Below are 21,596 nucleotides of genomic sequence, written 5' to 3' on the forward strand. Positions count from 1 at the left end.
TTTGCTGTTGTTACCTATTAATTAGATAATAAATGTAATCTATTATCACAACAAAAGAAATTAAATAGAAGAACAGAGTAGAAGAAGCCGAACAGTTCCCAAAGAGTCTCTCAACCAAATCTACCACAAGAAAACCAAACAGAAGTGATAGACAATGCTCATAGTATTTAATATTCTGTGACAAAGTCTCTACAGGTAACGCTAATAAAACATTTGTTAGCAGACATCAATATCATATCCATTGATACAGCGTTGTGATTCTAATGCAAGTGGAAAACAACCCAAATGTGATTGTGATGAAAACAACAACAACAACAACAAAAAAACAATGAAAGAAAACAGAATGGTCTATTTACTGTTAAAGGTCTGAGAAGAAAACTTGTGCAATCTGTCACTGCAGGGGCTTTCTGTTGTGACCTGTGAATCTCTTCATTCTTTGTGGATACAGAATACATTCAGGAAGAGTTTTTGTTCATTTAAAATAGTGCAATTAAAAAAAAATTGAAAGGTAAAAACTACTTACGTTTTTTTAGTCAGTTAAATTAGTACCTAATTTTATCAAATCAAAGAAATGGTAAACAAACCAGCTCCAGTTAAGGGCTTAATACTGTATGGACTAAAAAATGTAGCTTGTCATAGATGCCTCAATGAAGTCAGAAAATTGAATAATTGTAATAAAAATTGTCAAAGCAAATAAGTAAAAGTTATGAAAAAGAAAAAACAGCAGTTGGTTACGTGCGAATTCCTGGATTATGGAAATTAAAATTATAAAGAAAAGGAGGCAGAAGCAGAAGACGACACTCCATTTCAGTTCAGATATACATATCCATGCCATTGACGCACCAAAATGAAAACAGAGCAGAATATTATTTACAATATCAAGGGAGGTTGTACAAAAAGAAATGCTCAAGTACGATGCTGTGAGCTGCAGACATGATCTTTTTTTTTTTTTCTCGCCACACTCCCCATCATTCAGCTCTGAGATTTGAACCTAAGTGCATACACGGGGTGGAATCAGATACAATCACTCACTTTGATTAAAAGACAGGTGGACAGAATAAAAGAATACTCATTGGACATTCATAAGGACACGTTAACTTTTGTCTTTTTTTTTTTCTTCTTTAACAAAAATAGACACGGCTTCATCCAGCCTTGAAATTCCTTCTCAATATATTTACATATATGTATATAAAATTATGTCTCATCTATTTACAGTCAGATAGCGTTCTGTAGGATTAGAAAGGTCCTGCTCCGTAGCTGTGTGGGATTGTGGGTAGTGCACTTTTTTTCAGTGACGGCCTAGTTTGTGTGAGGGTAGACAGTCATCCATTTGTTTTTTCAATTAAATTAGTTTTGTGCTGCATCCAACTCCTGTTTGGTGATTGTAATCAGCTAAGAATGATTGTGTGTAACTGTGTCGGCACAGGACTGGAGCTAGAGATGCTGTGGTGGATGTGACTCCTGCCCACTGCTGTAGCTACAGAGGACACACAACTGTGGAAAGATGTGATACTTTTGAATGAAACTCTACTGTTTTGATCTTGTGACTGACTTTTAAAAACGTGTTAGTTACTGACCTGTGGGAGAACGCTGCTACAGCTGTGCTTATCTGTTTCAGTCTCCACAGTGTGTGGAGTTAACTGAAGCGAGAGGAAAAAAACAAACACCTCAAATCTTTACTTAATCATTCGAATCTCATTTCTGTCTGTGATGAAATCATATCACTGTATCCTGTGTGAATCAAGCACATAAACTTAATTACACTGAAAATAACTGCTCAGATTATTAATGTGTCATTTTGTTTACCCTCCTCTGACTCGAGCGAATTCATTAGGGAAACACATAACCTGGTTATAATGACATCTTATTTATTCCTCTCTGCTCTGAGACACTCTGGTAGGTACTGTTGTTTTTCTCCTCTGGGGTTTTTTCACTTTCGATGTCAGGCAACACAGACATGTGGCAGTGTTTGATCGTGACTTGGTGACTCTTTCTCTCTGTCCCCTGTTTCTTCCCTTTTCTTTTTTCAAATATGATTTTCTCTGTCCGTGCTGCTTTCGTAAGGTAAATATCACACAGATGATTGGTCCCACACCTGAAAGATAGTGCCATCAAAAAAGAAAACACAAACACCTTTGTTATTACAGTCACAGACAAAATGTGAAAACATTCTGTACAAGGATTGAAACAAGTGAAACAACATGAATCGTGGTTTAAAAACATGTGACTACAGAAAGAGAAATTAAAAAGACTGACAAACCTTGTTAACTGAGTTGATGGGTGTGCGTCCAGAGCCAGTATGGAGCCTTTGACGCTCCTCATATCTTCCAGGGGACCGCTCCCTACGAACGTCCATCATGCGACCAGGGGAACGATCCATGCGGGGGTCTCCAGCCATGGCCCGGCCCGGAGAACGCTCTAACCGAGGGTCAGCCATAGCTCTACCCGGAGAGCCGACTATCCGGCTTTCCAGCATCCGTCCAGGAGACTTCTCTCTCTCCAGTGGACGACTGGGGGACTTGTCCCGTCGAAACTCTGTGCGAGCTTCTCTGTAGCGGTGTGGTGTTCCTGGGTCTGCGTGAACTAGAGGGTTGGCCGCCAGCCTTTTAGAGATGTGCTCGTTGTAAGACGGAGGCCCGCGCTTGTTAGGGCTGTAGGGAGGAGGTGAGGTATAAAAATGGGCATGGAGCAATCAAGAAAAAGGAAATAAAATCTGGGTGTTGGGAGATGGATGTTGCTTGGCACTGTGGGAATCAGGTCAGCCAGCAAATCTGGTCATGATTGTCTTGTAGTTGTGATCATTGTCAGCGCTGCAGTGGTTAGAACTAGTCATGGCCAAAGCTGATTGTTTCTCTCATTGAGAATACAGTACAGCAGCTTTTAGATAACCAGTGTTACAAATACACACTGTAACAAAGATAACTGTTTTTTAGTTATCATATTAGACCATTATGATAGACCATTCTCAAAACAAGAAAGGAGGTAAATTGTTCTTTATTAAATAGTTTTAACTATACATTTAAAAGAGAAACAATGAAAAATGTTAAGTTATTATTTCCAAAATAACAAACTACGATTTGCCACAGATAAAAAATGCACTCCTCCTCCTGTAAAAGATGAAACAAAGGAGTTACTCCCTTGTAACAGTTTAATAGACTGAACTCAACCATCACCACATGTGAAGGTGAACCTGTGCCGTCAGTGCCAGTGAATACCAGTGACTTCTCAACGTCATATGAGTAATGTGCAGTGAAAACATGCAGTGGAGTAAAACTACAGTCTCAACAGTCTCTACACAACACTAGTAGGAAAATATTGACTGTTTAAAAAGGATAATATTTATTCCTAAACTCCAAGAGATGAGGATTCTGAAGTATTTTGGTATTGGAGACTCTAAACTCTAATATCAAATCATCTATTTCAGGAGAATGTGAGCATGCACGTTTGAGTCATTCTAAAGACTCAAGTCACCTGCGTCCGGAGCCATTCCGCTGCAGGTCACTCCCTCCCTCCTGGCACTGGGCCAGGTTACCCTTACAGCAGATGACTCTAAGTTTGTTCTGGTAGGATGAGGCTAGGTAAATGGCACCGGAGGAGATGGCCGGGCCCAGGTAACGTGGGTTGGGAATATCCAGGTGTGCATAAGAGTGAGGCCTGGAAAAAAGAAAAGAGAAATTGTGCCATGATACATTTATCAATATCAAAATCTATTTAGAAAATATATTGTATAAAAACAAAATCACAGAAGACATTAGTAGCTATAAGAAGCAGCTATCCTCAAAATGAAGTCTTTATCTACAGGTTTATACTAAAATGAATCCACCGACAATAACAAAGAGGACAAAACAAACAAACCCCAGAGCAGCGTGACCCTGAATCTCAATTACATCCAGAGAGTTGAAGTAGGTCACAAACAGATATGGTTCTCTGTAAGCTGAAAAGCCAAGAAGGACAATTCACATCATTTTCTTTGACAATTAAAAACGAAACTAGTTAAATGAAAAGAAAAGAAAACTGTATTCATCACCAACCAAAGGACAGGGGCAGACGACTCCATTTGATATCCTCACTTCTGCTCCTGCGGCCGTATGAATCCACAAACACACCAAACTCTGTGGAGAAAAATATTAGTCACTCAAGGTTAATGCATGTTGATTTGCAGTTTTCATGATAAAGAAAAACTGATTTGACCATGTCAATTTTATAAACATAAAATCTAAAATCTAACCGTGGAAACAGAGCAGGTATTCATCCTTCTGTGGAGCAGTGGTGACCTGAATAATGGAGATGGGGAAACTATGGGATGATGCCGCAAAGACGGCTGAAGCTAGCGTGACATCATTTTTATCCAAGAATTCTGCAGAAACAAAAAATTAAAGCCCAAATCAGCTTAATCAGGTGTGACCATCGGGTTGATAAAAACAGCCTGGTTTGCTTTAGGTTTCTAACCCACCTTCCAACACATACTGCTTCATTTCAATTTCATAGAACTTGTTGGTGCCGATAATGATGCTGTAGCCAGTGAAGTGGATACAGCTGCAGGGCTCTGAGGTCTCAATCTCCTGTAAATACAAATTACACAGAAACCCATCATCAAAATCTTCATTGCACGAATGCCGCAGCAAACATCTTTAAAGTCCACTCACCTTTCTGATACAGAATTTATTCAGGCTTTCGTTATGTCTCAGGATGGTGATCTTATTGGGCATAGCGGCACAGATACAAGTTCCGTTATCAATCTGCAGAGAGGGAGGGAGCGGGACAGCTTTAAATAACGGCAATCAAATGCTATTACACCCACCATTAACTCCAACCTAATCACAGTCCTTAGTTACAATTGTAACTTGTGAAAATTAGGACAGCCTGACTCACCTTTCCAGAGGAGAAGAGGTGGCATCCTTTCACCGTCTCAAAGATGAAGGGGTTGAGGTCAGGCTGAGCTGGGAGATGGGACTGAGACAGAGACTGTTTCACCTTCTTGATATCCACCAGACACAGCGCCCTGTCCTCTCCTGCAACAAAATGTTGCAGTTTAAAATGTATCGTTCTGTGCCTGTTAATAACAGTTATAACTTGTGAAAACTGAGTACAATGGCCATATTTCCTACCAGTGATCATTAGCAGCTTATCAAGCTCCCTAAGGATCTGGATCTGGAAGACAGAGGCTAGCCCTGGGATGTGGGTCAGTGAGTTCTTTATGACATTAAGGGCATACAGACCCTCTTCAGAGCCGACCAACACAATCTGGGAGAGAAAATAGGGCAGGTCAAAGGTTTGACTGGTAAAGAACCGCAGAAAATATCTGACGATCAAGGTTACACCTCAGACTCAAATCAAATGTTGATGCTTTTTTCTTTGTACCTGGTCAGTGAGAGGGAGAGTGCAGTTGATGTCCAAACGGTCGTCACCCTCAAGTTTCAGCAGGGAGTTGCCCAAAAGTTTCTAATAAGACAAAAGAATAGACAATATTTGAAATGGGAAATCTGAGGAGCATGTGAAGATTTAAAGCAGAAGAACAGGGCTCAGGCAAGCGTTTGAAAAAATACTTTGTGAGATTGTTTTAAGTGTGTATATTCTTTATTCCCAGCCCAAATGAAAAAAAATATATATATAAAAAAGTCTGTAGCTCTCAAACTGAACTACTGATGTTTTGTACATAATGTTTCCTAGTGTAGGACCAAATGGCTAATAAACATCGGTCAGACTTTAGGCGATGCGCCCGTGAATTCAAAACAATCAAAAAGCACAGTCTGTGAAAAAGACTTTTCAGGAAATTGAGGATTTTCAGTTTTTTATTATACATTTTGAAAGGTTTTGGTAAACACTGACTTTGGGTAATTTCAGATCTCATTTCTTAGCCCGAACACTTGGCAATTCCTGCCATTGAAATGTGGGTCACCACAAATTCTGGGAAATGCTGTCTGTAGGCCCCGGTTAATTTTGCTCTATTTTAATCAGATTAAAACAAAGGTGGGGTTTAAAAGTGCATTTCTTTGTATCGAGCTTTAAGCTCTTTATCTGGAGCAAAATGCCTTCTAGCATTGGCTTCTGGTATTGAAAAGTAGTGTGTGTTCCACAAATATAGTTTGACTGAACTGTTTTTTTTAACATAACCATGATCTACCAACTTTATACTACACCTTAGGAAATAACATTGTTTTTATAAAAAGGCAACATAATTAGACAAAGGGGTCGGGGGCTGGAGGTGGGGGTTACAAGTGTAGGCTTGAGCAGTAAAGCTTGCTGAAAATCTAAGACAGAATCCAAAAGGTCATTATGGCACGGAAGGCAGAGCAGATGACAAAAAAAGAGGAAATAATACAAACCAATAACAGGGTTTTAAGACTGGGCTTGAGCTCACACTGCAAAGTGTGTGCACGGGTTTACACTGCATGTGTTTGTATGTCAGAGAAAGCGGCTAAAGCAGCACATGGCTTATGCAGAAGCTTTCATGCCAAAACATACTGTATGATACCAGGCCAAATGTGCACAGATGTGCTCATTCACATCAATGCACTATGTGTGTACATATGTGTGTCAAAGGGTGGTTTGTCCCATGGATCATATTCAGTAACTAAGCCTAGTACTGTATTGACCTGTACCAAACAGTCTCGTGTGTGTAGACGAGTACAGCTACTGCATGCTCAGTCGGTCAGTCAACTGAAGCCCAAGCATTCGTGCAGCTACTTACTGTACCTGAACCAGAGGGGAAAGGTTCTTCTGTCTTTTAGAAACACCTGCCTATAATATGATCCACACAACCGAGTTGAATGATGTCAAACACGCACAAGCATAATCACATAAACAAAGACAATGACAACATGGATAGAAGATATTGAGAACATGCAGAGAGAGAAAGAGAAGAGGGAGGGGGAGAAAAAGAAGTGAAGGCACAGGCTAATGTTGAATGGATGCATTCAAAATATTTAAGCCAACATTTTCACATCAACAGTACAGGCATCTCTTGATAATATTACTATGTAAAATATCACTTAGCTTCTTTTTTTCTTTTGAGCAACTTTGAATTGGCACTTTTACATTTTTAGACCTGATCGTCCTAACACAATCATTGATCGTCTTAACACAATCATAATACTCAGGTCATACTCACAGCATCAGATTCGCCTTTGTCCTTAGATCCTCGGCTGCCAGCCACCACAGACTCCAGCACTGCTACCCAGCGCTGCTTATCAGGGAAACTGGGGGCCATAAAATACAGCGACTGTCCCGGCCAACAGGTGGTGTGGGGATGTGACTCAAGCTTTAACACATACGGGATGTCTGGGAACGCACACAGAATGATGGACAGATCCGACATCAGGTGAAATGCTCAATTTCACGGTTGAGCAGAAAAGTCCAAACATTGAATGTACTTTGATATTACACTGAAAATCATGACGCGTGAGTCTAGAAGAGTCTAGAGTCTAGAATCCCAAAGAAGGGACAATTTCTAATAAACTGATCCAAAACTAAAACGAGACTTATATAAGAAAATTGTTCTTCTTCAAAACATTTTTGATTTATGTGTCTAATATACAAAATAAGGTAAAGCCGTTCTGGTACCTGACTTGGCTGTGTTGATAAGTTCAGAGGCTCCAACAGCTCCATGAACAGACACCTCTCCATCAGGCATACACAGTTCAAACTCCTCCTCTGCCTTTATACAGTCTATTAAAAACAGGTAACTCGTGAGAACTTCTGTTGCCCTGAAAATCTTAAAAAAGGTTGATTATTCAATATTTTGAAACTCAGAACTCACCCTCTCTGGGCTCATTTTCATAGATCGATACTTTGGTTCCATCCAGCACCACATACTTCCTCTCCCAGCCCTGCTGACCTCGCTTTGCATTCCTAAACAAAGGCACATGGTCTAATTTGAATTTATTGATATCATTGAATGTAAGGTCCACTGCAGCAGTGGGGAACAGTCTGAACAGTTACCTGGGTTGCTTCATCCACCCCTCTAGGCGAACATGCCCACTGGCCTCTTTCACCTGGAGCGCAGGTGAGTTTGCCTTTTCCCGACACAGAGCCTCCGAAAAATGAGTGGCGTACTCAGCTGGCAGACCGCAGGTGGCCGGGAGACAAGGTGAGCATTTAGGGTGACACAGTGTGTGGCATTCTGCAAAAAGACAGATGGACAGAGGGAATGAATACTTATTTGAACAAATGTAAACAATCCAATGTTTACACAAGACTGTCAAACTTGTGGCCCATGAATCCCCTAAATCTGGCTCCCTCAACAGATGTCAATAATAATTTGATTTGACCTTGAGGTCATTTAAAAAAATATTTAAATAAAAAACTAAACAAAAATCATACAAGCATAAAAATATGATTATATATATATTAAATATGAAGATAATATTTTTAAGATTTTGTAAATAAGCCTTTCTAGGAAACATTTTCACATCTGGTACATTTCCCAGCCTCTGTAAAGGACACAGACCCAGACAAGTGGCAGCCTGACGTCCAAAGTGCACAGTGTCCAGACAGACTGCACATTTTGCAGCCCTCATGTTGAGCCCCACATTGAAACGGTGAGGGATGTTGTGATGCATTCTTTCCTTCACACGTCGACCAAACTCTGTAACACAAAGTGAGACAGATTTGAAACATCACACATTACATCACTTCAGAAATAATAAAAAAAAATAAACAAGTTCTATTCTCGTTCAGTCAGCAATGGGCAGTTTCAATATGGATGGAATATTTCCTGTAAAACAGTCCATAGGAATCAGTTTATGAATGTCATGAGATAAAATAAAATGCTCTTGAATGAGAAGCAAACTTTCCTTTGAATACATTTTTAAGGCAACAACTGCAGGAAGTGAGGCAGTAGAAAAAGACAAGTGTGAACCTTAGGAGACAGGATTTTTGTCAAGTGAACACATCATTTTGACAGAACAGGAGAGACTTACAGTATGTATGTTACAAATATGTGTGTTGTGTGTAATGCATGTTGATGAGCTCATGCACATGCAGAGACACACTGCAGAGGGAGTGAACTTACTTTCAAAGGTGACCCTCCTCTTTTCTGTGAGGAGCAGGAGGACAGAAAGAGACAGAGAGGAGACAGGAGTCTAACCATAGCTACTGTACATGAATTAAAGGAAGAAATAGCTCCTTCACAAAGCAAGATTAACTCAGACAGGCACCAAATGGGCAGCTCAAGTGCCATGGAGCTTTCTTAACCACCAAGACACCATTAATCTCCCGTTACTCTCCCAAATAATGATTCTTGCTTTGTGAAACAGTCTCCAAGCAGGATCACAATGATTTTCAAATTAAAATTGCCACTGCTTTTTGTGCCTCAAAGTCCCTAGCTTATTATTTCCAACTACTCTGGTTCAAAATTCCTGCTTGGTGAGACAGGCCAAAAAAAATTAACATTCATATCGAGACACCACAACAACAACATATATAAACAAGGAGCTCCATTTGTGTTGACACTGACTGGCTGTAAGTACTTCAGTGAAGTGGAGATCACCAGAAGTTACATCTATTGCGATTTAATTGTGTACTTGTGTGTTTGATCTGTTTGTGTCTGAAACTGACCTTCTGGTGTGGATGTCTCCTTACAGCGGGTGGAGGGGTTGAGCAGGCTACTGGGGTTAGGTTGGTGTTCTGGGGACTTAACAATAGCCGACATGAGAATCTGATGGCGAGCCTGGGCCGGAGTAGAGGGAGCCACATGTTCCTGGGCTTTGAAGTGAGCCGCTGTAGGACAACAAGTAAATAAGCAATCCTCATATTAGATCAGTGACAGCAAATTTAGAGCCATTACTAAGCGATAGGTAGATTTTTGAATAGAATCTAGACAGATTTTTAACTTGAATTAAAACTGTGAATAAAAACCAAGACTTAATTTCTCCACAAAAAAAAAAGTGTCTGCTGTTCATACCTTCTTCTCTCAGGGATCTAAGCTCTATTTTCATCTTCTGTAAAGCCTCCTCTAGCTCAGCACACCTAGAACGTTCCTTCTCCAAAGCCAGTTTCATGTCACTGTACTGCATAGGGACTGCTGGCTGAGGCTGCGGGGCTAGCGCACCATTCGTTGTGGTACCAACATCCTCCCTGCGGCGACCAAATATTCCCTGCTTTGGTAGAAAAAAGGCAATACATTTAATGGTGACATTGCACAAAAGACATGATAATCATTATTGCTGTACGTAACCACTGCAACAATTGCAATAAATCCAACATGTGTTATAGTTGTTAGATAATGTTATCCTCAGACCTTTTTTTTCTTGGTTGGCTGATCCATTTTTGCCTGGAGGAAATCAATAAGTTTGGTCTGCTGTGAGATGGTTCCCTCCATCTTCACCTTCTCGTGGGAGTATACAGCCTGCAGGAAAGAGACAAATGCTCACACAAACCCATGCATAGAGGGCAAACCAAAAAGAAGTTTATGCCATGCCCGTCCTTTAATTAATAAACCACGCTGATATCAACTGATACTTGCTACATCACTTTCACTTTACTTTCTACACCGCTATGTGTGTATCACCTGTATGTTCTCCAGCTGGTATTCTAAATCAGTCCTCTCAGTCTTGAGCATGTCGGTCTGGTCCAGGGCATCCTGCAGTCCCTGGGTCAGACGGAAAATGTGGCTTTTCTGGAGGTCCATCTGCTGCTGCAGTTTCCCTTGCTGTGAGCATTGATGGACAAATACAAACATACAAAGAGCAGTTTGGACTGGCATCCTTCTCACTGTGGAACAACAATTCTAATTTTTTAAAGTGTATATTTATATAAGCACTCTAACAGACCACGTGTCTCTCTTTACCTCTTCCATCAGCCTCTGTTTCAGTTCTCTCTCTGTCTCCAGTTTCTGCTGTAAACTGCGAGCGTTCATCTCTAGCATGGCGTGCTTCTTCTCCAGGTCGTTGAGCTGTGAAGATGTATAAAAGACAGTTTTAGAGGCTCAAATTGAGGAGGATTTTCACATTAGATTATGAGTAAGACATGGGAGCAGATTTGGACTCACAGTATCAGACAGACTTTCAGCCTTTAGCCTCTGTTCTTTCAAAGCCTGCTGTAGGGCCAGTATCTCTGCTTTGTGCTCTTTGACCGCAAGTTCCACCGCCTGTCGCGACTCACTGCTGCGCTGGTCTGCACGGAGCCTGTAGACAGTAGACAGGAAATCTGAGGTCAGACAACACAGTGTTTTTGTCACTGATTACACATTGAGCCCATCATCATGGCTGTCAAGCAAAGAAAACAATGTGGAATTTGCTGATGTGGTTGAAAAAGCTGTAACAGAATTCTTTCCACACTTTGTTCAGCACTCTCACTCACTCCTTTTTTTTTTGTTTTTGCAAGTGCAGTGGTCTCTCTGCTTTAAATGGCAGTTTGATGGTTAATGGACATCGAAATAGACATGAGCAAAGTTTTATTTGGTGCCTGAAACATGTTGCAATAATACTGTACCTACTAAGTGTACTGAAAATTGTTTATCATTGAATTCCCACCTGTTTTGCTTTTCATTGTCGAGCAACCTCTGCAGGTCTCTCGTGCGTCTCTCGGCTTGGCTTTTTTCGTCCTCCAGGGCTCCTCTCCAAGCCTCCCACTGCCTCTCTTTCTCCAGCAGCTCATCATTTAAAGACTCCAATTCCACCACCTGCTCCTCCAACATGCTGCAAGTTGTCTTTAGTGTCTCAATGTTCTGGAAGGAAGGAAGCAAGCCGAAAGAGAAAGGGTTGCACTTCAGGTTTTTAGTAAACAAACTTGTTTTATTGCATTAGATCAGTAGACAGTATTTCTTGTGTTGCCATAAAAAAAAAACACAATATCAACAATGTTTTTATCTATACATGTATGTCGAATACAGTAAGTCTGTACTGGTGCTTTTAGTTATTTCAGTATGTACATATATTACTTGTTTCTGGTTGTTAAGGTGCATCTCCCGGTCAGCCACCTCCCTTCTCAGCCTGTCCACTTCCTGGCTGAGCTGCAGCTGGTCCTCCCTCTCATCTGATGCTTCATCAAGTTGTTTGGAGAGGTAAAAGTTTTGGCGGTTTAGCTCAGCATTCTCCTGACTCAGCTGGGTCAGCTGCTCCTCCAGGTCAGTGATCACCTGAGAGAAATATTAACTGTTGTGACTGGATAGGGGTTTATCAAATCTGTTCCTAGATGAACTGAAAAACAAGACTTGATTTTTGGTGTATTTTAGGATGAGGACTTACTGAACAGCTGTCCCTTAAGGCATCAAACTTGCGTTGAATCTCGTCCCTGTGATTCTAAAAGAAGGCAGATGAAGAGCAACAATAAAACTGACTGTCACAATAATAATCCAGCTTGATCCTCTTCAAAAGGACACTTGTAGGTGTACTGAAACACCTCTTTTTGTATATAAAATATAAATCAGTAAGTCTAATTGCACATGTGTAGTCGCAGGAATTACCCTGAGGGCGGTGATCTCCTCCTCAGCTTCAGCTGTGGTCTCCTCCAGCTCAGTCTTTGCCTGCTGCAGCTGACTCTCCAGGGCCAGTCGTGCAGCCTGCAAGCTGCTAATCTGAGACTCGCGCTCCTGCAGCGACAGAGTCAACTCCGACACTTGTCTCTTAATCTCCAACTTCTCTTCTTCATGTTGGAGTCCCATCTACAAAGTAAAAGAACATGGATGAAAACAAATTTGTGTTTTATCTTGCACTCAAACCCTTTTTTCAAGAATTTTTGGACCTCAACTGAAAAATTGGGAAAGCATGGGAAGTGGTCTCAGGAAAATTAGGAAATTGTCTTATAATTTATTATAATGCTACAATTTTTAAAAATGGCATCTTCAGAGGCATATAATCCTTCCTCCCCTCAGGAGAATTTCACTGCAATCCTCTGTGTGGGAATGGCTTACAGTGCAGGTGGCATATTACTGCTGGCAGAGAGGGCAATGAAGCGAGAGAGCAGCAAACAACTGTTTTTATATGTACAGTAAGTGATGTTTTTTTTCTTTAAGATTGTTTCTTTTATGAAATATTGCACTCAAAATTCAGAAAAAAAAGAAAAATCAGAAATAAGGACAAGTGAAAAATCACCAAAAATATAAATAGATGGTAGAGGAAATGGAAATAATATTTATAAAAACAATTTCTGGTGAGGTTCTTCTTCAAAGGTTTCTTACTTACAGAGGTGAAAATAATAATACGGTACCAACAGAAGTGTAAGATGATAATGTGCGTGTGGGAGGGCAGTGAGGCTAGTAATTAGTGCCAATCTACATGTCATATCTTGGCAGGGGAGAGTGAGAGGAGATCGAGCTTTGACATTCAATCAGCAGGTTGTCCCACAGTCAGGAGGGGAGGCGGTGCAATGGCTGAGAATAAGTGTTGATTTAAGACCTCACAAAACACTGATGTGCAGGTTTTGGGTACATTATTATACCTTAAACTATCCATTGTCATCGTGTGTTTTCATTTGGTGAAACAAAATCCAGCAAATGTTGTCAGCCAAACCATTTGCATCATCACACAGAAATCAAATTAATCCAATGAAATCCCCTAATCCGAGAGACATGAAGCTTGTGTAAGGGCCTGATGACAGATTGGTGAAGATGCCATTGTATCTGTTTGCTATAATTAGATCTTTATCTGAAAGGAATCTTAGCGTGTGAGCTGATGAGCTTCTATCCGTTGTGCACAACAGAGAGAAGCTCATTTTGTCTCGTGTTTCCTGTTGCCTCACCTCCCGCAGCCTGCTCTCCAGCTCCATGAGCCTCGTCCTCTTTGTCTGCTCCTGTTGACTCATCTTCTCCAAGTGCTCCTCCAGTTTGGCATTTTGAGCCTCCAACTTTCCTGCCTGAGACTCCAGATAGAATTTTTGCTGCCGCAACTCTGAGATCATCTCCTCCTGGGCTTTCCTAAGCTCACAAAAAAAACCCAACATAAAAACATGGTTAAGGAATTAATCACTGAGAATCTTTCAAATAATATGATCTTTGCGTATTTTTATAAAAAGAAAATACATTCAAAATGTAATTGTAATCCTTTAAATATCCATTTCAATGTTCAGATGTGTTCAAAATTTTGTCCAAAATTAGATTATCTAAATTAAATTTAGATAATCTCAATTTTGGACACAATTTTAAACACAACATTGTATGCTCTAAAAGTAATAATTTTAACACACAATCTAACCAAACAAATGATGCTTTAATCTTCAGACAGATCGGACACTGGAAAAGAAAAACACCAAAACACACACTAATGAATCCTCTGGACACAGTGTGAGTGGGGGGCTTATGAAAGCACAGCGTGGGCAGATGATCTGGTTAACTCACATATTCTTCTGGGTGTAGATGCTGCTGTTAGCAGCCAGCTTGTTAGCCTCTGACAGCTCAGCAATGCGCTGCTCCAAGTTCTTCATCTTTGAATCCATTGCATTAATGGTCTGCAGGAAGGAGACAAAATAAGGTTGAAGTAACATTTTAGCAAAAAGAACCAAACACATGGCTTGTAAAATCCATTTTGATTGAAAAACAAATCCCTTCTCAGAATCTGGGGACTGGTGTTTTAGCAGCTCATTTTTATAGGAAAGGAGTTTTGCACTGTGGTAAAATCCTATTAAGTCCATTAAGGTGTTGCCTGAATTGTGTCTGACTGTCAATGTCAGATGAAGCCCCTAAAAGCTTCTTAAGTGCTTTAATACCACCACATTAAGCAGATAAGAATGTGGGAGAGAGCTTGGAAACTGTAACATGAAATATATTTCAATTTCTTTCAACAAAAACCGAGGCACTTTGAACCCATACACTTATACACATATTTTCCATTTACCACACTGGAGGAAAGACATGCAGTGAAAAGGTAACAATTATGAAGGAATGGGCATGCAGCTGAATTCAGATCTAGTCAATTCTATACACCCTGATAATTTCAATCATTAGGACAAACACTGCAGTAAAAATATGTACTATTGACATGAATGTACCCTTAAACTATAAATATAGACAAAACAGTCTGGTGTGCTTCCTTACTGCTTTCTGTTCACTGATTAGTTTGCAGTTCTCTCTGGACTCTTCCTCATGCTGGGCTCTTTTGGCCTCCAGACTCTCTTTGTCAGCCATGTCTGCCTTCATCTGGGCCTCCAGGATCTTGATCAGAAAGTAAATATTCGAGAGTGGAATTGTCATTTAAGTTTGTGTGCATGATGTTCTGTATTTGAAAGCACTGAGTCAGGGATAAAAATCATCTTTGGTATTGACATGGTTGTAAAAGTACAGCAGTAATTAATGTGGTGTCAAAGCTCAGAGTAAGACGTGGCAGCGCTGACTAACATCGAACACAACACTGATTTAAAACGGAAGCATTGACTATGAGTTACTACACCTAAATATACGCATTCAGCAGGCAGTTATTCAACAAGCAGACATGAATGCAGTTTTATACAGGGATACATTTGTAAGTTCTCTCATTTGATGCTGGTATTAAAGTAATATTAATACAGTTCGAGAACAAACAATAAAAACTATAGTAATAGCCAAACTTGTCTCACACAGATTTAGAAGTTTTCAGGGGTGCAGTGAATAAGGTTAAACACTCACCTTAATTTTGTCCTCATACAGCCTCTCTTTTTGAACAAGTTGTGTTTCCATCCTCTGAGCTGTGGACTGAGCGTCTCGCAGGTTGTCCTCCAGTTCCTGAAGAGAGAAATGTCAGAAAGTCATTGTTAGTGTAGGAATCAGAAAACACTGTCGTTGCCCTTAGGTTTGATTAGAGTGATAGTAACAGTAAAAAATCCCCACTGCAAAACAAGAAAGTTATACTCAAATGTCCCTCGAAACTAGAATATGTAAATGTGCTGTTGTCTCCAACAACATGCTAGGAGATTAGGCCTTTTTTTAATATGCTTTTGGAACAGGAAGAATTTCCTCTCCATAGGGCTCCATAGAGCTCCTTGACATTTTTCCTTTAAGTGTATATCTGAAATGAAAAGGTTTCTGAACTACACCTGCTGATATATTTGCTTTGGATACTTTCCTGGAGTTTTGTTTTATTGTAGTATTTATTTGTCTGGCCTGAACAAGGGTCAAACCCACATTCCTTCCATCAGAAGCCAGTGCCATTAACCCCCAGACTTTGGGGCTGCCCAAAAATAATGGGTAACTAAAAATTATTTAGGCCTGAAAGGTGGGGAATAAGATGGATGAAACTGTGTGTAAATAATGGTGAAACTCGGTCAATACTAATATTAATCTGTTTCTTACCAGGATTTTTTCAGCCATCTGCTGAATCTGCTGGGATTTGGTCTGAATGTCATCTTTCAGCTTATTTTCTCGCCGCTCAACCATCTCCAGCCTTTTGACCTGGTTCTCTAGGGTCTTCCTGCCCTCCTGCTTACACAGGAAGATAGAAGGAGAAAATTTAACTAACAACAAAGGGTTTGGTCTAAAATAAACTATAGATTAACAAGGCACCTCTGTCTCTCTCAGGCGACGTTTTAAAGTGTCACTGGAGTCATTTTTGCCTCGTAGACGCTCCAGGTCACGTTCCAAACGCTCTTTGGCCTGTCGGACATTCTGCAGTAGCTCAGTTGCCTCTGTGCTTGCTTTCACAGCCTGGGGAAAACAAACGTAAGATCACTGTTAGTGGGACTGAAAACAAACCTCTTCATTCACTTGAGCAATTTTTAAGTCTCTGAGATATTGCAAATAAAAAAAAGAGAACCCACTATCAAACAAATATAAAGCAGTCTGACAAAAACAGATCTTCTGCATTGAATTAGATACTGAGGCAGCGTTCCAGGGACTATAAAATTATAAGCTAAATTTAAGTCATTAAGAATTAAACACTGTCATCTTGTTTACCTTGGACAGCTTGTCCTGCAACTCCTGGATTTTGACCTGCTGCTCAGAATTAGTCTTTAAAGAGAATAAAAAAAGGGTTTAGTATGACAGTCAGTGTTGAATATCTGTGACAAAAGGAGTACAAAAAACGAATACCTTCTCGAGCTTGGAGAGTATTTCCTCCACCTCCGACTTCCCCTGTTCTTTAGCCTGAAAAATAAGCAGCACGTGGTAGAAAGAGAAAAACTGTTTTCTTATCCTTAGCATTGGCTGTTTTTCCCATTTACTTGAACAGCTGAACAAACTCAGAAACAAACGTACCTTTTGGATTCTTTGCTGGTATTCCACAGCTTTCCTTTTCAGCTCCTCGCTTGTTTGTCGGGAATCTCTAAGTTCTGCTTCGTAAAGGTCACTGCGGCGGCGTGCAGCTGACAGGTCCTCCTCCAATTGCCTGATGGTCACCTGCATCTCTTCCAACTGGGCATGGTACTCCTGAGAACAAAGAAAAGCAACACAGTAGTCAATAATATTGAAAATGTTGCTCCTGAAAACAGCACCAATTATTAATAAGGTCAAAACTGAATTTGGTGAAGCTGAACAGGAAGAGAGGAGACGTGAGACAGGGATCATATACTGCTAAGATTTATTCATGCATATCAAGGTCATCTCATAATTGTATCTGCTCAATACTGTATATCAAGAACTAAACTCCTCAATGCTTTTGAATGAGTTCCCTACATTTTACTGCATGTAAACGTGTCAGAGAACCCAGAGAAGACTTCTGTGCTTCAAATAATAAAAAAAACCCAACAAAAACAACAGTAGTAAGCACTGTACAAACAAAGGAACTGAGACGTAAAGTGCGCAGCAGTTTCTGCCAACGCTATACAGACAGAGATGTAACTCCATAGATCTGCTGACACTGTTTCATTGTTCTGTGATCTATTGAAACTGCATTGTACTCCTGCAATGGCCATTTATCACAAAAAGTGTCAAAATCAAAGATAAGAGCTCAGGGGTTGTGGCTCAAGGGCTATAGATGGCAAGTTTGCACTTCCTAGCTGCAGAAGTCTGTAAAATGACAGGTAAGTATGACTTCACACTCCCAGTAAATAGTGTTTGTGTGGGTTTGTGTGTGAATACATTTCTACATTGAATTGATCTGTTGATTAGTCTAATGTGTGCAAACAATTCTACACTGTAAACAATATTCCAAGGATTAGTGAGTGAGCACATTTGTAACATGATGATGAGAGTACACTGGCCTCTTGTATCTCACAGGGACACCATCTGGTGAAATGACCTTTATGAGAAGTGAGGACATGGAAGTCCTGAGAGGGGAAGCCCTGTCTGCGTAACAGTGACACACTGAGGAGGAACGTAAGCTCACTGCTGCTCCAGTTCTTTCCACTCGCAGCCGTGCAAGTATAAATATGTCAAGTGTGATAAACTGCATAAGGGCTTTATAGAAAAAAACAAAACAAAACAAAAGTATAGCCAGAAGCAGTTAAGAAGTAGGAACTGGGCTATTTGCTAGGTTTCTAGAAGATGTTTTTCGACCTCTCATCCAAGAGGCCTCTTCAGTTCTAATAACTTACACGGACTGTGTTTAGAAATATTAAGTGTATTTTAAATACAGTGAGAAGAAGAGCAAGCCAAAACAAGACTTTAAAACAACAAGATTTCCATACTTGCTCTTTAATTTCCTGCAACTTGTTGCTCTGTTCTCGTATGTCATGAAGCAGCTGCATGGCCTTGTCATCTTCTCGAGAGACCTCCACACGTGCCTCCTCCAAGCTTCTCTTCAAACTCTGCAAAAGCACACCCAAAAATTCAATGTTTCTGTGGGGCGATGACAACAGCATCAAATCATGCAATTTTAAATGTGATTTTTTGTTTGAAAAAGTAAAATCAACACAAAGAATTTTTGTTACACCCGACACACTCACACTGCACTCAGTAATGTAGGTGGCGAGGTCTTGCTCCAGGATGCTCCTCTGAGTCTCAGACGCCTTCAGCTCCACATCCTTCTGGTGGAGTACTGACTCCAGGTCAGTCATTTTACGCTGGAACCTTGAGATTTCTTGCTCCATCTGAAACCACCAGAGAGAATGGTTTAATCACATGTAAATAAAAGGCCAAATGCAAGCCTTTTTAAAAATAAACTGGAAAAAATGACTTAGATGAATAAACAATAAAAAGAGCAATCTCACCTTGTGACATTTGTCTTGAGTTTCCTGTAGTTCTTTGCTTTTAAGATTGAGTTTCTTTTCCATGGAGTTGGTCTTGGCAGGTGAGTTGAGACCTGCTGACACTGACCTGAGCACAATTAAAAAACTTCTTTGATCCAAGACCACATGTACAAAATACATTTACTAATTTACTGAAATCTTTCAGTCATATGAAGTCATATGAATAATAACTTTCTCCAATAAAATGTTGACCAAGTAAAGCCATAGAAAAATAAATCATGAGCACATTAAAATTAAATCGGATAATTTTAATAAATCATATCTGCAAAAGAGACCCACGACGACAGACAGTTTCAATCATAACATAAACACATTATCTAACAACAGGCTGTAGCAGTATTATAGCTGCAATTAAGATGGCTGAAATGCAGACAGACAACACCCACACAAAAATGAGCAACAGACGTTTGAGAATTAATTAGGGAGAACCTACTTTAGAAACAACAAATGATATTCAGTGCTAACAGATAAATAAATACAGACTTTTTTTAATGTGTTCTTTAGTTTAGTTCATTTAAGTGCAAGACCAAACTGAGATATTTACTGTATGCCTCACAAAACAGTGCATGTTGCATGTTTTAGAGGATGTAATTAGAATTTCTTAGATCTGATCATTGGTGTGGTTTATCAAAAAGAATCATCCAATTAAAAAATATTTTTTCCATGAAGACTTGATCATTTGAGCAGCAAAAGTATTTACAAAAAACAAAACAAAACACAAACAGGATTTTGTTAAGTAAACATCGAAGTATAAATTGGGCTGTTATTAAGAACAAGAACTCCTCATATAATCATGATAGTCCTGACAGCTTTAAGTCTTTTGCAAGTTATTTAAAGTCAATCAGGCTTTGAGTTCAGTATCTACTTGTTGTGAAATCTTATGCAGAAATACTTTATTAGTTAATAAGCAGCTCTAGAACAACCATAAAGACAAAATCCAATGTCTGCATCACGTTTCTGTGTTTCAGAGTTGACGAGCTCTGCAGTCAAGCTCAATAAGTAAGAGAGTCTTATGAATACAGCCACAAATACTTCATAGGGAATATTTAATAAAGTTGACCAAGGATGACTCACACCATCCTAAAAATAATTCCACCTTTAAAAAAAACCCAGGTTCACTCAACATCTCATTAAACACAAAGTAAAGAAAGAGAATTGTGTCGAGGCTGAAAGCTCTATGCTAACTATTCAACAGAGTTGTCTTTAAATTAAAAACAGCCATTTACAGAACAATATAACAAACACCACCATTTTTGCATTGTACTTAGGTGTACCAACTTTTCTGGACATGAAACTTTAATATGCAATAAGAATTAGATACTAATTTGGAATATCCCACACATATTTAACATATTCATGCTCTATGTAGAAGGAAAACTTAACAATCCTTTTTGAATAATATATTTAAACCAGGTTGTCATGAAATACTAGGCCCTTGACTGCTGCTTTCGCCAATTAGAAGAGAAAAGCTGTTGCTGCACAAAAGGTCATCTGCTTATCAAATCATCAAGAGTCATCCTGTGGGGATCACGGTTACACATATCATAACCATCTGGCTGTAGCTATGAATGACAATCCGGTCAGTTATTATAATAACACTTGACTCAACTGTGTGTCCAGTTAGAAACCTCTATTGATGGTAATAAAAGATGCACAAGTAACTGCTCTAAGCATCAAAGACACACATTCTCCTGACTATTTTGCAGGCATGCAGCCCTAAACCTGCAACTTAGGAAATTATACAATAATGAATGCATTTAGACAACAGAGAAGCTTCTGTTGTCTAAATACATTCATTATTGTACAATTTCCTAAACTTTCTTATACAACAGCCAAATATTTCAAATTGCGACTCATCCGTTCAGATCACCTCCTGCCATTTTCTTGCAGCCCAGTCCCCAGATTTTTTTTATTCACAGATGACTCACTTTTATTTCAATGCCATAAAAGACAGGGCTTTTTTGGTCGACAACTATTTATCAAGGACCATGTCTAGCCAGACTTATCCAGACATTAGTTGTCTGGACCTGGATCCCAATGACTGAAATCAGATAATCTCTGATTATTAATCTCATGCCAACAACATATTTTGTATGTTGTAATTTAATATAAGTAAATAATTAAAATAAGTTTTGTAAAAAAACATTCTCTCTTATTCTCTCATATTTTTTTCATTATTCCATCAAACTACTGCACACCAATGTAGTGTGTATGCATCACAGAATTACTTAAATCCACAAAATCCAAAATTTGAAAGAGGCTGTAATTAAATTACAATATTTTTTTCCTTTAAAGCAGGGGTTTTTGTTGTTATGTTTTACTAATAGGAGTCATACAGACAAGCGTACAGAGAGGAAAACGGTAAAAATAACCCTGAAGAACAGCAGGAACCCCCAAAACAAAGTACTGGCATCAATAAGCCAAGCTCTGCATTCATTTTAATTTCCTGTTTGTTATTGGAAAAAGGGAATAAACACACATACAGAGCACTCCAACACCAATGTGACACTCCAACACCAATGTGTTCTATGAGCTCTCTTAATTAAATGCAGGGAAGAAAACGC

At 39.5% G+C, this 21,596-nt stretch overlaps 1 protein-coding gene across 14 annotated transcripts in view; it reads right to left on the minus strand.

Annotated features, from left to right (window-relative positions):
- Nucleotides 1–145: 145 nt before the first annotated feature.
- The window catches only part of cita (citron rho-interacting serine/threonine kinase a), a 31,076-nt gene continuing 9,625 nt past the window's right edge, over nt 146–21,596 (minus strand). The window contains exons 11-50 of one of the 14 annotated variants that reach the window (XM_017036770.2): nt 18,994–19,099; nt 18,730–18,873; nt 18,472–18,591; nt 17,102–17,272; nt 16,937–16,990; nt 16,802–16,855; nt 16,412–16,552; nt 16,202–16,330; nt 15,539–15,634; nt 14,972–15,088; nt 14,276–14,385; nt 13,681–13,855; nt 12,407–12,604; nt 12,189–12,242; nt 11,882–12,079; nt 11,475–11,668; nt 10,991–11,126; nt 10,790–10,894; nt 10,511–10,651; nt 10,241–10,348; nt 9,905–10,097; nt 9,559–9,720; nt 9,014–9,037; nt 8,450–8,587; nt 7,942–8,122; nt 7,760–7,851; nt 7,564–7,668; nt 7,112–7,281; nt 6,697–6,741; nt 5,362–5,442; nt 5,109–5,244; nt 4,873–5,012; nt 4,647–4,739; nt 4,454–4,562; nt 4,229–4,357; nt 4,032–4,112; nt 3,856–3,934; nt 3,472–3,654; nt 2,261–2,651; nt 146–2,095 (exon numbers count right to left, since the gene is read on the minus strand). In XM_017036770.2, coding sequence (XP_016892259.1) covers nt 2,072–2,095; nt 2,261–2,651; nt 3,472–3,654; nt 3,856–3,934; nt 4,032–4,112; nt 4,229–4,357; nt 4,454–4,562; nt 4,647–4,739; nt 4,873–5,012; nt 5,109–5,244; nt 5,362–5,442; nt 6,697–6,741; nt 7,112–7,281; nt 7,564–7,668; nt 7,760–7,851; nt 7,942–8,122; nt 8,450–8,587; nt 9,014–9,037; nt 9,559–9,720; nt 9,905–10,097; nt 10,241–10,348; nt 10,511–10,651; nt 10,790–10,894; nt 10,991–11,126; nt 11,475–11,668; nt 11,882–12,079; nt 12,189–12,242; nt 12,407–12,604; nt 13,681–13,855; nt 14,276–14,385; nt 14,972–15,088; nt 15,539–15,634; nt 16,202–16,330; nt 16,412–16,552; nt 16,802–16,855; nt 16,937–16,990; nt 17,102–17,272; nt 18,472–18,591; nt 18,730–18,873; nt 18,994–19,099 — 5,107 coding nt within the window. In that variant the 3' untranslated portion in view covers nt 146–2,071. The other 13 variants (XM_017036767.2, XM_017036765.2, XM_017036769.2 and 10 more) reach the window with 13 other exon arrangements.

This window comes from Cynoglossus semilaevis, chromosome 11 (assembly GCF_000523025.1).
Source record: "Cynoglossus semilaevis isolate Cse_v1.0 chromosome 11, Cse_v1.0, whole genome shotgun sequence".
NCBI classification, from domain to species: domain Eukaryota; kingdom Metazoa; phylum Chordata; class Actinopteri; order Pleuronectiformes; family Cynoglossidae; genus Cynoglossus; species Cynoglossus semilaevis.